At 37.3% G+C, this 15,000-nt stretch overlaps 1 protein-coding gene across 3 annotated transcripts in view; it reads right to left on the reverse strand.

Moving 5' to 3' along the window:
* The window catches only part of LOC144971229 (uncharacterized), a 46,810-nt gene that overhangs the window by 26,528 nt on the left and 5,282 nt on the right, over window positions 1-15,000 (reverse strand). For all 3 annotated transcript variants that reach the window (XM_078911738.1, XM_078911740.1, XM_078911737.1), the window contains exons 5-14: window positions 12,073-12,277; window positions 11,558-11,731; window positions 10,181-10,860; window positions 7,793-7,933; window positions 7,072-7,240; window positions 5,567-5,694; window positions 4,528-4,597; window positions 3,974-4,173; window positions 3,191-3,358; window positions 2,029-2,166 (exon numbers count right to left, since the gene is read on the reverse strand). In XM_078911738.1, the coding sequence (XP_078767864.1) occupies window positions 2,029-2,166; window positions 3,191-3,358; window positions 3,974-4,173; window positions 4,528-4,597; window positions 5,567-5,694; window positions 7,072-7,240; window positions 7,793-7,933; window positions 10,181-10,860; window positions 11,558-11,731; window positions 12,073-12,277 (2,073 nt within the window). The remainder of the gene's footprint in view (window positions 1-2,028; window positions 2,167-3,190; window positions 3,359-3,973; window positions 4,174-4,527; window positions 4,598-5,566; window positions 5,695-7,071; window positions 7,241-7,792; window positions 7,934-10,180; window positions 10,861-11,557; window positions 11,732-12,072; window positions 12,278-15,000) is intronic.

Genomic DNA, 15,000 nt, shown 5'->3' on the forward strand with positions numbered 1-15,000 from the left:
ACAAAATTCACAAAAATCAACATAAACTTTAAAGAGCTAATTTTTCTCTCATTCTATTTCGGAATAGCAACAGTAGGACAAAAATCGCTTGGTCGACGGGACTGTGATCATTCTCTCACTATGTTATTCAGCAAATTTAGATTATCCTATGTTATTTAGAAAGTAGTTTTTCTTTAATGGTCTGCAAACTGGACTATGAAAGCTTGTTGAGCAATCTTTGACGATTTCGTTTCATGCAATAACATTACACAAAAATATTTGTGTGTGCCGCACTTTTGCCATTGCGGAATTAAAAGGAGAGAAAAATGATGTCTTTTAAGTTCAGGTTGATTTTACTTAATTTGGTGATGTAATGTGTGTTGATGACTAATGGGTATAAATGTAGGACTGTTCCTTATATGATGGCAAAAACCAGATGCAAATATATATAACGATTTGACAATAATAAGTGTGAAATCAGGGAAAGATTTTATGGACACACTGTATATCAATCCACGTTTTTATTTTTATTCTCTATCATCATCACGTTCAATATTGGTAATCACTTCATCCAACAAAATCTTTTTCAAAACCTTCAAGTAACAATAAATGTATGTTTCACAACATTGCTATTTCGGGAGTAATTCCCGAATGCCTAAAAAAGAACAAATAGGTAATCGGAAGATATATACGAAATGTGAATTGCTTTTTACTAATTTTTACTTATTATATATACAGTGCTTTTTTATTATAGACACATCTCAGGTTTGAATAACTCGAGAGCTATGTAAGATTTCGTCAAACTGCCTTATGTGTAGAATTTATTCAAGTGTGATTGATAGAAATTTTAACACTGTGTGCTCTTTAGTAGCTGAGTTATGACGCCATCAAAAGAAAAGGGCAATTTTGACATAAATCGTAATTTATTTTGGCTTTGTCTGACATGATTCTCGAATCTTGACAGACAACTCACTGAAAACACTGTTATCTCATATGAAGCAACCTTTTACGTATCCGGGCATGTACACAAACACAATGCTCGACATTGGAGGAAATAAAAACCAGATTAATTTATCGAGTGTCGTCACAACTCACAAAAAGTCAATATCTGGTGTGAACTGACCACGAAAAGAGCGGCCGGTTCTTTCTTTTTGACGACATGACAGTGACAGCAGCAAACTATCTGGCCATGTTGGAATCATACGGAATCCCTCCATTTGATTGTCTTTAACCTAACATCTTTTCCCAACTGGATGGAGCTCCCCCTCAATGGAGTTTAAACGTGAGGGACTTTTTAAATGTACAGTTCTGAAACCGATGGATCGGCCTAGATGGTCCAATTTCCTGGCCTCCAAGATCACCTGATCTAACCTCGCTTGACTTTTTCATGGGGATATGTGAAGAGCAGAGTGTTTAGAACTCCGGTGAGAGACATGCATGACCTGAAGACAAAAATAAGAGAAGCCGTTTGCTCTGTCACATTACTCATGCTGCAAAAGACGTGGGACGAACTGGAGAGACCCTTGCGGCTTGTCATTCAAAATGATGTGGTCACGTGGAGCTTTAACTCGGACTATAGCACAAACACACGGTCACAAGAAATCAGGGGAAAAAAACTTTACTAAATTTGGATTACTATGTTGAAAACCGAATCGATGTCGTTGCAGCTGTTCTTGAGTTATTCCAAACTGAAATGTTCAATGATTAAAAACACACTGTAAATTACGATTTATGTCAAAATTACGCTTTTCTACTGATGACGTCATAGCTCAGCTACCAAAGGCTCACAGTGTTAACAGTTATATCAATCAAAACTTAAATAAATTCTGCACCTATGGCAAAAAACCGTTTGATGAAATCTTACATAGCTTTGGAGCTATTCAAACCTGAAATGTGTCAAGGATAAAAAACACTGTATCAATGTACACCTCGGTCAAACTGTATTTCACTTGTCGCTTTGTTTTGGAATCATTTTATAAATCGCCTTAAATCTCCACTACTGAGAGCTTAATAAATATAGAACAGCTTACTAGACTAAGTATAACTCACTTTGATAATGAGCATCAAATTGGCAAGTGTTGAAGCAATCCACCGACGTCTTTGTTTGTAGAACTCTTCAAATTCCGAAGGACAATAAGTGCTGTTTTCAGAGGCGGCGCAATATTCTATCCGCCATCCACTCTGAACCTGTTGAAGATGAAAGTGTTGCAAAGAGATTAGTAGACCATATCATTTCTACTTGAGTATTATGGAAGGGAAATATATGACAGCAAGTATTTGTGTTTGTTAAAAAATCTGACAGACTGTGAATGGTATCCTGCCAGAGAAAGTGGAATAAAAAAAGACACACAAAAAAACCCAAACAAAAACGAAACAAAACAACACAAACAAAATTAACATCTCTCGGAAATCTCGTAATGCTAATTTTTGGGATGGTTTCTCTTGCATTGTAAAAAATAATGCATGTTTGATAAGATATAATATTGACGTCTAGATGAGGACATTGGAGGGTGTAATTATAAGGTTCTTGAACTCGACCGTTTGAAATTTCGAACTCGTTACAACAGCATTGTTCAAAATTTCCAACGCACCAGTTCAATAATTCTATTTTCAGGACTGTCCAACTTGATTTGCAAAATATGGCGAACCGGGCATTTAAAGAACCACCGGATTGGCTAAAAAATGTCAAATGAATCGAGGCAAGGATTTTTTTCTGTTAAGTGCATATACATGATAGTTGAAATATATTTTGATTAATTAGACTTGATTTATCTATTGCATGATACAATTGTGTAAGTTGTTGTTTTTTTCAAAATGACCATGTTTTGATAATAAACAGGTTCAAATGAGAGTCGAGTTTTTGGAATTAAACATAAAAGACTTTAACATGGGTAACCTGCTAACATAACAATATTATTCGAGCATTTTATAATAATCATTTTAATATCATATTTTTAGACGTCTTGACAAGACTCTTGTTTGGTGCCAGGCACAATCATGGCAGATGAATGTTGCCAAACTCTGGAAAACCCCATATTTAAACATTTGGCCAAAAAACTACTCCTTTAAATATCGATCGATTTAAATTACCCTCATCTGGGAAATACTCTCAAACCTGGGACTTTGCGAAATCGACCGATATTTGAAGGTCGAGTTTTCTGGCCCAATTTTGAAATATGTTTTCCAGATTACGCAGAATGGTCCTCCTTACCATTAAGGTACAAAGCCATCTGTCTTCACCCATGTCTTTGGTCAAGAAATCGAAGGCTGTCTCAACTTTCTTGCTGTATTTAGGCAGGATGTCCGCTAGGGATCGGCAGCGGTAGACGGAAAAACATCCAGGTGCACAGAGGACGGATCCGAGGACATGTTCAGCAGCCTTAGCGATAAATAAAAGAATGGCAAAATGTATCAATATTAAAGTAGTAAAATAGTAGTAAATGCCCATAGTGCATTCGCTTCGTTTTCATGGTGCTTTTATGTTGAGTTATAGGACATTAAACGTACACGATATCTAATAATATAGGATAAAAGGAATAGCATTTTAACCGTTATTACATTCTCAAGAAATCCCCTCAGTTGCACGTCTAGAAATATGCAAAACAGGCACATATACAAGTACACACAAACACACACACACACACACACACACACACACGCGCGCGCGCGCGCTCGCCCTCATTCGCACACTCATCCACTATCCGACAAAAAAAATAATAGAATGTGTTCAGCAGCCAATTCCACTGATATAAATTTAGTAATGAGACAACACCTAATTTTGAAGATTGAATTGATGAATAAAGCTAAATATATATATATATATATATATTTATAATATATATATATATATATATATATATATATATATATGTGAATATAAAACGGTGGTCTGTTTTTATGAATTAATGTAACTCTCCGATAATTTACATGGATGTATTTGGTAATATCGTAGATATAAATGTAATTGCAGATATCTAATGTATAGTGCACCAACCTTCTGAAACCAGTGACCAACGGCGTATTCGAAGATTTGGTACCACACTAGAGGGCCACTTCCCATGGGATGGGTACGTGCACACACGGCACCGATGCTGTTATCCCGAGACATGAGATCCAGTAGAGCTTCTACAGAGCTAGGGGTGAACATGACGTCAGCATCCGTGGTCAGGATGTAAGACTCCTCGTCGGGATCAGCTATATTTCATATCAAAATATGCAGTTCTTTAGAAATTGCTGAAGTTTATGACAAATCAGAAATATTTTATGATTACATGTGTAGTACCTATATTGTGATATAAAAATCTTTGATATTTTATTTATTTATTTTATTTCATCACCACCACCACTAACCACGACAACCACCACTACCATCATCTCCTCCTCCTTCTCTACTGCAACCATCATCACCACCACCACCACCACCATCATCATCATCATCATCATCACCATCACCATCATCATCATCATCATCATCGTCATCACAACCATCATCATTATCATCACCAATCGCAACAAAGACAAAGACAAGAGTACGTTTTGGTAACCAACCTGCTTCAGTGAGAAAATCGATAACGTATGACATGTACATAACTTGGCTCCATCTTTTCTTGTTCTTTACCTGTGATTAAAATATTATATTTTACCCACTCTGATCCTATCTAACACATTCTCTACATTATTCTTACCAAAGTTTATAACTGTTTATCTTTTAAAAATGAACAATTAATTGAGCATTATCCACTCCACAAAACGTGCTCAAAGCGCTTCACAAGGGGTCCCAAGCCAAAATAAACACTTAAGAAGTAGGACGAGACATGACGCTTGTAAGGCGATATTACAATTTTTTCGACAGAGACAACGGTTTTCAAGGCCAAATACTCATGGATTTACCAGGACTCACTTATGCACCGTTCAGAACGGGACTCGAACCCTGACCCTTCCGGTCTGAAGGCTAGTGTCATACCACAAGATCACATAGCCGCACAGATTACCGTTTCCAGACGATTGGTCACGTGTAATGTCGGTGGCTGAGTCCTATGGTGTCTGATCTAGAAAAAAAAAATCGACGGGTGACGGTCACTGCGAATCACTGACCCTCGTATTGTGAGTCTCATAATATTATCAAGTCGATTCTGGTCTCAGGAAGTCCAAGATATTGTAAGACTGCTAGTGTGCTAAAGTAGGATGAATCCATGAAAATTATCTGTATGATTTATATTTAGTAATACGATTTCTATGACTACAAATTTAAGTCATTTTATTTTCCAGCTCTTATTGATGGTTTCACTGTATCTGTGTGCAATTTTATTTTTTTTTGAATTTCAAGAGAAAAACATTTTGTACCTTAGCAGGTTCGAGTGCTTTATTCTTAGATTACATGATTTGTGTCAGATGATGTATACTACTTTGTTGCATTTGAAAAGAGACGTTTTAAAAATGTTATCAAGAAAACCCATCCTTCCTTGATATCTCAGGTTTGAGAGTCTTTGACACAATGAGGGTCATTTTAATTGATCGATATGTGAAGGACAAGTTATATGGTTACAATTTTTAAAACATGTTTGGCTGTACTGCCAATAAACGTTACCAGTTTGTTATCCTTGAGATGGATGTTGAATGTCATGTGATGTTTCCCCTCGCCTGTGGTTGGCAACATCCAGCTCAGCTTCAGGCCGTAAGGAGTTACAATTTTGGTGCACACCGATGGCTTGATGCCTGACATGGATAAACATTTTGAAGTCGTTTCATGACTCACATATTGGTTGCCAATCTTAAACCTTAATAAGCGAGAATCTAGAAGTTACCGGTACGAATCAATCGTGGCGCTCACACAGTATTCTAAAAATTGCGCCAATCGTAACTTGCTGGTATTTACGCAAACAGAGTTTGTTCCAAAAAAGAACTTAATGATAGATATCTGGTCTTAATGATTAGGTTACTACAACATAATACATTTTAGATACTACTGGCCTCAAGTTCCGAAAATTGTTTTCTCCATATTACAGCCATTAACATCGGTACATCGTAGTTATAGTCTTAAAGTCGTTTATCAGGCCAATAACTAGAATATGCTAGCGCTGTGTGGGATCCCTACACAAAAAGGACATAGACAAGATTGAAAAAGTACAAAGTTGCTCAATTGAGATGGGCACATGGACACCAGGAATGAGATCAGAATATGTGGTAAGGCTGTTTGTATACAGACAAATTGCTTTTTGAGGCCGAATCCAGAGACAAACGGATTTCGTGCTATCAACGTCGAGGTGACCGTTTCAATGAAAAACCATCATTGAAGTAACAAATCTAGAATATGGATCTGTAATGGTGTGGAGAGTGATAATTGGTGGTAGAAAAACTGCTTTAATACGTATCAGCCAAAGACTCAACCCAGACTTAAACATCAATAATATTCTTGAACCATGTAAAATTCCAGTTTGATAACGCCTCAGCACATACAGCTGGACACGATTCAAATGTAAGAGTGATGAACCTGTGGCCAGTTGAATCACATTCAATATAATATGTGGGATTTTATGAAAAGAAAACCAGCAAAAATAAATAAATTGAAAAAATTGCTGTACATAATCAGATGAACTGTTCGATAGACTAAATACAATTTTGAATGAAATACCAGCAGAAAAAGTCGATAAGCTGACATCATCAATTAGGCACAGAGTTGTGCATTGATCAATCCTAATTGTAGACATCAAAATGCTGAAGTGAGTTATATGTGCTGATTTCGATTATGCCCATTTTGCAAATTGATTTTTATGTTTGTTTTAAAATATCTGTTACTTTTCAACAGTTAACATAAATTCAATACATCATACAGCCAAAGACAACTAGTTTTGTCTATTTTTCAAATACTATGTATATGTCATTGTATTTGTTCCAACGAGTAACGAACTATTGGCGAAAACAAACTGGCAGTTTCTTTTGTCAAAGACACAATATATATATATATATATATATATATATATATATATATATATAAATATATATATATATATATATATATATATATATATAATATATATATATATATATATTAAGGTATCAAACATTAAAACACAATAATTTAACAAATATTACCTAGAGTTTCCTCCAGCAAAGAGATGAGAACCAGAGCAAACTCGGACGGGTTCTTCTTGTCCACTCCCCCGTCAAACACGATGTGAGACTCAAAGAATCGATTACCTTCAGCCTGGGCCATGTTGATTCGATTCAAAGACTCCAGCAATTGGCGCATTTCTTTTTCATCCTGACATAAGGTATAGTAATGATGATGATGATGATGATGATGATGATGATGATGATGATGGTGATGATGATGATGATGATGCCAACGAAAATGCAATTCAATTTAAATCATCAATTATTTAGACATGTTATTTGTGTCATTGCCCTAGTCCTTGTGTTATTGTTATTATTGATGTTGCCGTTAATGATGAATGTGACGATGATGATGATGAGGATGAGGATAATGGTGGTCTCGAAAGCTCACTCGCTTAACAATCAAAGGGACCGAGATGGATCCCGGGTGTAGTCAATATTTTTTTTCTGAACCCCCCCCCCCCTTCCTAATCCACCCAGCAGTGAGTGGGCAGCTGGGTCCGAAAGATATGGCAGCAAATACTGTGCGATAGACAAGCGTCCTATCCAAGCAATTACTATTGTCCGTTTCACGCTACAGAAACTGGGATAAACTCCGGCTCCATGGGCCTAATTGCTATGATAATGATAATGATTATAATAACAAGAATAATATCTAAAACAGTATAAATTGACGACAATGCAAATAGCCTTTTCCTACCTCTCTATACATGGTCGTGCAGATGTACACTCGTGTCTTGGTTCTGGTGTTCTTCAAAGTTTTCCTAGCCTTACCCTGTTTTCTGTCTAATAACAACCACGAGTCGATTACTAGTGACTGGTATCCCGGAATCAAGAATACCTAGGGGATTTAAATGTTGAAAAATATCCCTTATCAAAAATACAAAAATTGAAATCCAACTATACATATTTCTGTTGAGAACAGAGCTCATGAGCCTAACCACCAGCTCGCCAATTTACTTTCGAAGTGTTTGTGTGATGACTCCATGACCTGAAGAAGTCGCGAGAGGGACTCATAAGAGTTACTATGTTTAAAAACACTTTTTCTTTGTGGAGTGGTGGATGGTGTCGATTGCAGAGCGTCCCTCTAGAGGCCTGGGGGAGGGGTCGTAACAGTCGGGTCGTCAGCTCGACTCCTCATTACCGCAAAAGTTTTTGTTCTCTATTGTCTTCTGGAGCTTTTCTGCTCCCTTCATTTCTTGTAAATATAATGCCGTACTCTGGAAAAAGTGAAACTTAATAAATAAATAAATGAATAAAAATAAAAATCACTTTTTCATCCCATAGGAGAAATTTTTCTTTAGGGTTTATTCCAAGGGAAAACTGGAATAACCCAGGCATCGGCCACAGTGCAGCGCCGCAAAGTGAGCTAGGGCGAGGTGACTTGCTCAAGGCCACACAACGAGGCGGGTAGTCGATCTCTGTACCTTTTGGGTACGAAGCAAAGACCGTACCGCTGAGCCACGCTGTCCTTTAATATACAATATACAAGTTAGATTGCCGTGAGCAACAAAAAAATCATTAAGGGGACCCGATACTAAAAATACAAAAATCTTAAATTGGGACTATTTGATCAAACTAATGATATTTATACACCTAGTTAAAATATTTGGTTAAAACAATTATTTAAAAAACTCTTCATTTCCATAGAAATGTCGGCCATCTTGGGAACAAAATAATATTTTTGGGAGTCAGCCATTTTGCTAATTCTGCTTTGAGTTTGATTTTTAAATCTGTTATATAAAATTCAAGCATAGTTGTAAACAGATGGCGACTTAAATTTTATTAATGTTTCCTCTCAAATGCTTAAAATGCGAATAAAATTTCCTCACTTTATTGACAATATTTAAAAAAAACATATTTTTAAACCCCAAAACGATTCAATAGAAACAAAATCAAAGTAGCCAGCTATTTATGTAACATATCGGCTATTTCTTTCAAAAGTTCCAAACTCTAGCATCAAAATTGAAATGGTCAAGTCCCAAAAAGTGTTTATGAATTTGACAACAGTTTTGAGAAAAACGCAATTTTTATCAGATTTTGACTACTAATGTTGGGTAGGGGTTTTGAAGTGCATTTTTTTACTATCCATTCACCAAAAACATGGGTTAAAATGAAATAAGGAATGAATAAATTGATCAAAAACAGTCACTCTCCAAAATTAAAAATTTTCACCAAAAAATGACACCAATTGCACCCGCGAGCCCCCATCACACAAGATGTATACCCAAAATTTTAGATTGTTATTCTCTGGTAAAATGTATTAACAAACGAAAACACACAGGATAATCTTTACTCCTCGACCGTGATGAAATAAATTCATTTATTCACTCCATATGGGAAAGTTGTCTTTTGGGTTTATTCCAAGAAAAGGCTGGAATAGCCCAGGTGTCAGCCGCAGTGGAGCGCGGCGAGGTGACTTACTCAAGGCCACACAGCGCTACGGGTATTTGAACTCGGTACTTTTCAGGTACGGAGCAAAGACCGTACCGCTGAGCCACGCTGCCCCACTGCCCCACGTGAAGATAAGGTGATCTCACCTTCTTTTAAACAACCCCCCCCCCCTCCATCCTCCCCGCCCAATAAAAGTTCCAAAAAGTTTTCCAACCTATCCTTTTTTTTTCATTCTTTCTTATTGTTTTCAGAAAATCTAATACCAAAGCATTTCACACTATCTCACGAGAATCCCAGAGTCTACATATAGGTCTAAGAGGTTCCAATAGCTCATTTGGTAGAGCACTCACTTCACAAGCAACAGGACCAAGATCGATCCCGGGTGCAGTCAATATTTTTTTATGACTCCCTGTCCACCCAGGTTAGTTAGACCTGGCGGAGAGTACTTTGCGATAGACTAGCGTCATATCCAAAGAGTAGCAAGCAACTGATATTGTCCGTTTCACGCTATAGAAACAGGGATAAACCCCGGCTCCACGGGCATAATGGCTCTAAAGATTATTCTGTTTTTTATATTGTTTATCAAGCTGAAAACTTAAAAAATTGTTCTCTTTGGTAACTTCTAGAGATGCAAGAATACAAAATCAAAAGGTCCGAAATTGTTTAAATTGACCTAATATAATTTGATAATTACCTCCCCTTCCTTCTGAAGGTATGTCTTGTCCCTTCTAAAAGCATACCGTCCAAAAGCAACAATTTGACCGATGGTGAGAAAAACTGTCGCTGGCAGAACATAATATATCTCATTATCGCCGATGTTGCAATTAGAGGAGAAATTCAATACGGACTCGCAGGCTTTGTCATAGTACACAAACAGGATTGCCACGGGGAGGGATAAGACAAGGGGAAGGCCAAATCCTCCAGGCTGCATATTGGTATGACATACGATGAACACCAAAACGTAACACAAAAATCCACCACCAACATTGATACCAAATAAAGTCCAAGTGTAATCATTGTCAATACTTTCACTGAGATTCCATGCATCCAGGAATGTTTGATGCATCAGTTTGGTGAACGTTTCGTCGAAAGTGAATCCAGAATCCAAGTAAAAGAATAAAAAGCATATGACAAGGGTGGAAATAAGCTTTACACTGTAGAGAATGATGCAAGCCTTCCATGTGGCTTTCTCGAAGATAGTGACGCGACTATCCAAGATGCCACTGTTGTTCAAAAGCTGCTCGGGTGCTGGTTCTATTCCGTCTCCTATTCTCCCAGTTCCACTTCCACTCATCCCAGAGCAAGAGGCTGTTGAGTAAGATCCTACAGATGCTGCGGTGATGTCTGGGGTATTCATACCGGTTGTAAAAGTAGCTAAAGGGATAATAGATCATACTGTATTATAATAAGTTCATTATTGAGATAGAAAAATATTCATACCACTTCGAATTTAGTCTAAAAGAAAAGACTTATTCAATTAGTGTTTGAATAGCATGCCAAAATACGGCTCCAGCCCGTTGATAATTTTCAAATTCCCGTGTAAAATTTACTAAAAAGACGCAATTGGTTGTATTTCATGCCTAGACATGTATAGAAAGGTACCAGATAAAGCAAGAAAAAATACAAGAAAAAAACAGCAACACTTGTTCAGATATAATTTATCTTACACCGCTACCTGCCTTCCTCATATACACTTGTTCAAATCTTTATCTTATACCTGTGCCTGCTCGCTAAACTAAGTTCTCAATATAACATTTTCAAAATTAAAAATGTAGCTACTCAAATGTCTTTGTCCTCGTCCTCTCGTGTTCAATGTGTGTGTTGTATGATGCAAGCGAGGGTTCACAAAGTAAAACGTGTACCCTTGTGAAGAATATAGGAATTAAAATAGTCACAACTATCGGTAGCCTCTGTGGTGTAATGGTAGCATGCCTGAAGGTAAACAGGGGTCTGAGGTTTGATCCCCAGTCGAGGAGAACAACTTACACCGGTGCTTACTCCATAATTACTCAATTTGTATTCCCCATAATTGTCGTTCGCCTTTGAAAAATATCCTCACTTGTCAACTTACATGGGATCTTTCTCCTAGGTACACGTTTCATCACGTGAGATGACTTGATCATTTGCTTTTGCAGGGCGGGCAACCATGCAATACTGAGGGTCACTATACCAGCCAGAGCATGATAGATGGTATCGGATGCAAATTTATCCTTTTTCATCTGCAAAGCAACACATGTGACGCTGGCTGCCAAAGTCAAAAAGTAATTTATTCCATTAGAACGTAAAATTTTAGCTCTTTTTCAAAATTTAAACTTAAATTTGGATTGATTGAAATCCGATTGTTGAAAATAGGGTAGCGCTATGAAACATAAAATTATGCTCAGTTTAACATTGAATGATGAATAAACGATAATCAGAAATATCAAAACTGCTCCTAATGGAGAATAAAGTAAAATATAAATAACAGACACAAATATATTACAATCAAAAGTTTTAGAAGTACTTGCTTCGCCATCGTTCAAATAAATCTTAACATTAGGTAAAACAACTGTCCCAAATCTGATCATAAAACAACGATAAGCTTACCTATGACACAAACAGCAGCAACGATATGCAGACCCTTCCAGGTAATTGAGTCTCCGTCCACGAAAGACTTGACTGTCGCCACCAGGACAGGAATGGCGATGACAGTTCCCGTAAGCAACACACTGACTGTCGGAGGATACACTGGGAAAACTTTCAAGACCAGGATAATCAAACCAGCTGGCTCTAACACACCGGCTAACACACACTGTAAGAAGTCAAGTGAAAAATCATGTTCAGATTCTTACTTATTACATTTATATCCTTTCAGTAATTTTACTAAACGTCACATTACTTGATTTGTAAGTTGTAGTCCATCGGTGCCATCAGGCCCATGGAGCTAGAGTATATCCCGGTTTCTATTGCGTGAAACTGGTAGCAATTGATTCGCCAGGTACCCAATCACTGCAGGGTGGACAGAGGAGATGGGTCAGAAATAATCTCTACTGCACCCGGAATCGATCTGGATTCCTTTTCGTGTCAAGCAATTGCACTACCAACTGAGCTCTCAGGATCCCCGAATAATTGATTTGTTCTCTCAGTTATTCTATTGGGATCTATTTTTCATTTCATAATCGGTCAATATCTGAAGTAACAGTTTTCTGTCCAAATTGAAAGAAATTTGTCTTTTTAAGATATAGTAGTATCGAATGGCTACACCTCTATTTTGAATCTTTTAATCCATTCTTCAAATTCTTTATCTGCCTTATAGGCTGTCTCGCAGCCTCCTGATAGGCTTGTCACTGGGCAGTGGATGACGATGTGGTCCATTGTCTCAGGGCCTCCTTGGCAATGACGGCATGCATCTGATTCTCTCAGATTCCATCTATGCATGTTAGCTGCGGTTCTGTCATGTCCTGTCAAAATGCGGTTGGAGGTTACCCAGCATTTTCGGCTGTTGCAGAGGTGTTCTTTCTGTTGGGTCGGGTATGATGTCGCCTCCCCTGGGGCTGTCTTGGTTCCACATCGACATCCATTCCTCTTTCACGTTGAAATGTTGTCTTGAGGTTTCCTTGATTTCAGTCTTGACGTTGTTGGGGCTTCTAGGACCTCCTTCAATGGGACTCTGTCAGTGTCCGCCTCAATTTTAGCATGCATTCTTTGGTTTAATTCTTGTCTTCTGATATCAGGCGGTGCTATGCCACTTAGTGTTGGGAGCCATTAGGGTTGACTTGACGCATCCATAAGATAGAGCAGTATCACATAATATTTCAAAAAGTTAAAATGAGGATGAATAGGTGTTGCGATGAGAAACATGTCTACAACACGTGCTTTCTTTTGAAATCTTCATAGAGGAAGATATTCTGAAAAAAAAAAAACCCCAAGAAATATCGCAACTATATGCAATGTTAACATACCGTTATTTATTTTTCGTTTTTATCAGGGAAGTTTTATTTCATTTCTATTGGCGACATGCCTTTAAATAAAATACTCACCGGACTGCCTGCCAGAATAATCATAGCAAAGCACAAACTATTTGTAACCTAAAACTTTATAATAGTTTGGTTGAGAGAATTTAGTGAGAACTAATCACCAACCCGGCGGTATAAATACGTTTATGTCAATTTCACTCATTTGATACAATGAGATAATCCCTCGTGTTGTCAAACGATTAACGTTAAGAAGTGAGGACAATCGGAATTTAAAAAAAAACTCTAGGGAGGAGTATATTTGATGACTTTGCGTTAAGAGCTTATTTCTTGAAAGTTACGTTATATGGACTTTGTGCGGCTATGTGGTCATGTGTTATGACTCACCTTCGGATCGGAAGGTTCAGGGTTCTAGTCCCGCTCTGATCGGCGCATAGATAGTTGAGTCTCTGAAAAGGCTCTTTATTCACATTCTCTCACCATACTCATGTGTAAAATGAGTACATGACCGTTAACAACACTGTCGGGAAAAAAAAAACAAACTTCAATATCGCCTTACAGGCGTCGTGGGGTTGGTTGGGGAACCCTTATAAGGCGCTTTGAGCCATTAGTATATATTACGCTGAAATTGCTCAAGTTGTCAAAGATTGTTTGAACTACTTTTTAACCACATATTAAACAACTGCTGTGCACCAACGCTTATTTGAAATAAATATCTGAAATATTTTAGGTGAGCATTTACAACGTATAAATTGACTTAAAAAGCATGAGAAATATAGTGCAATGTGGATTAAATGTATTTGCTCAACGATATTTACCAGGGGTTTGAATCTAATAACTCTTAATATACATATTATAATAGAAAGAATGCGCTATTTCAATTTCGTTTGAGAGACAACCCTTTTACCGGCCACGTACTCATTTTACATCTGAGTATGGTGAGGGTATTTGAGTAAAGGGCCTTTTCTAGGACTAATCTATACTTATTTCAATTACAGCGGGGTTTGAATTTGGGAACGACAGTTCACTAGCCGAGTTTGAAACCGATAGACCGTAATGCAACATTTACTCAATAAATCGAACATAAACCCTCTTTAACACTTATTTACGGTCAGTAACAAGATATTTATCATGCCTCAATTTATCCAACACCACTGTGCCATAAACAAAAAGAGATGCGACTGTCACTAATGATGATTATGATGATGATGATTGATGATGATAATGATGATGGTGATGATGATGATTATGATGATGATGATGATGCTGATGATGATGATGATGATGATGATGATGATGATGATGATGATGATGATGATGATGATGATGATGATGATGATGATGATGATGATGATGATGATGATGATGATGATGATGATGATATTGATGATAGAAACTACAGAAAATTCAGACTTTTGCAGCTAAGATTGTCACTGATATAAATGAAGTTTGATAATAGTACACTGATTCTTTTGAACCCCTTGCTGCCAGTCAGGGAACTGAAATAATTAGGGTGTTTTGAATTACTTATATATGTTTGCATATATTAGTGGCCCCACCA

Source organism: Berghia stephanieae, chromosome 4 (genome assembly GCF_034508935.2).
Source record: "Berghia stephanieae isolate SIO BIC M18660-M18661 chromosome 4, UCSD_Bste_1.3, whole genome shotgun sequence".
Classification (NCBI taxonomy): domain Eukaryota; kingdom Metazoa; phylum Mollusca; class Gastropoda; order Nudibranchia; family Aeolidiidae; genus Berghia; species Berghia stephanieae.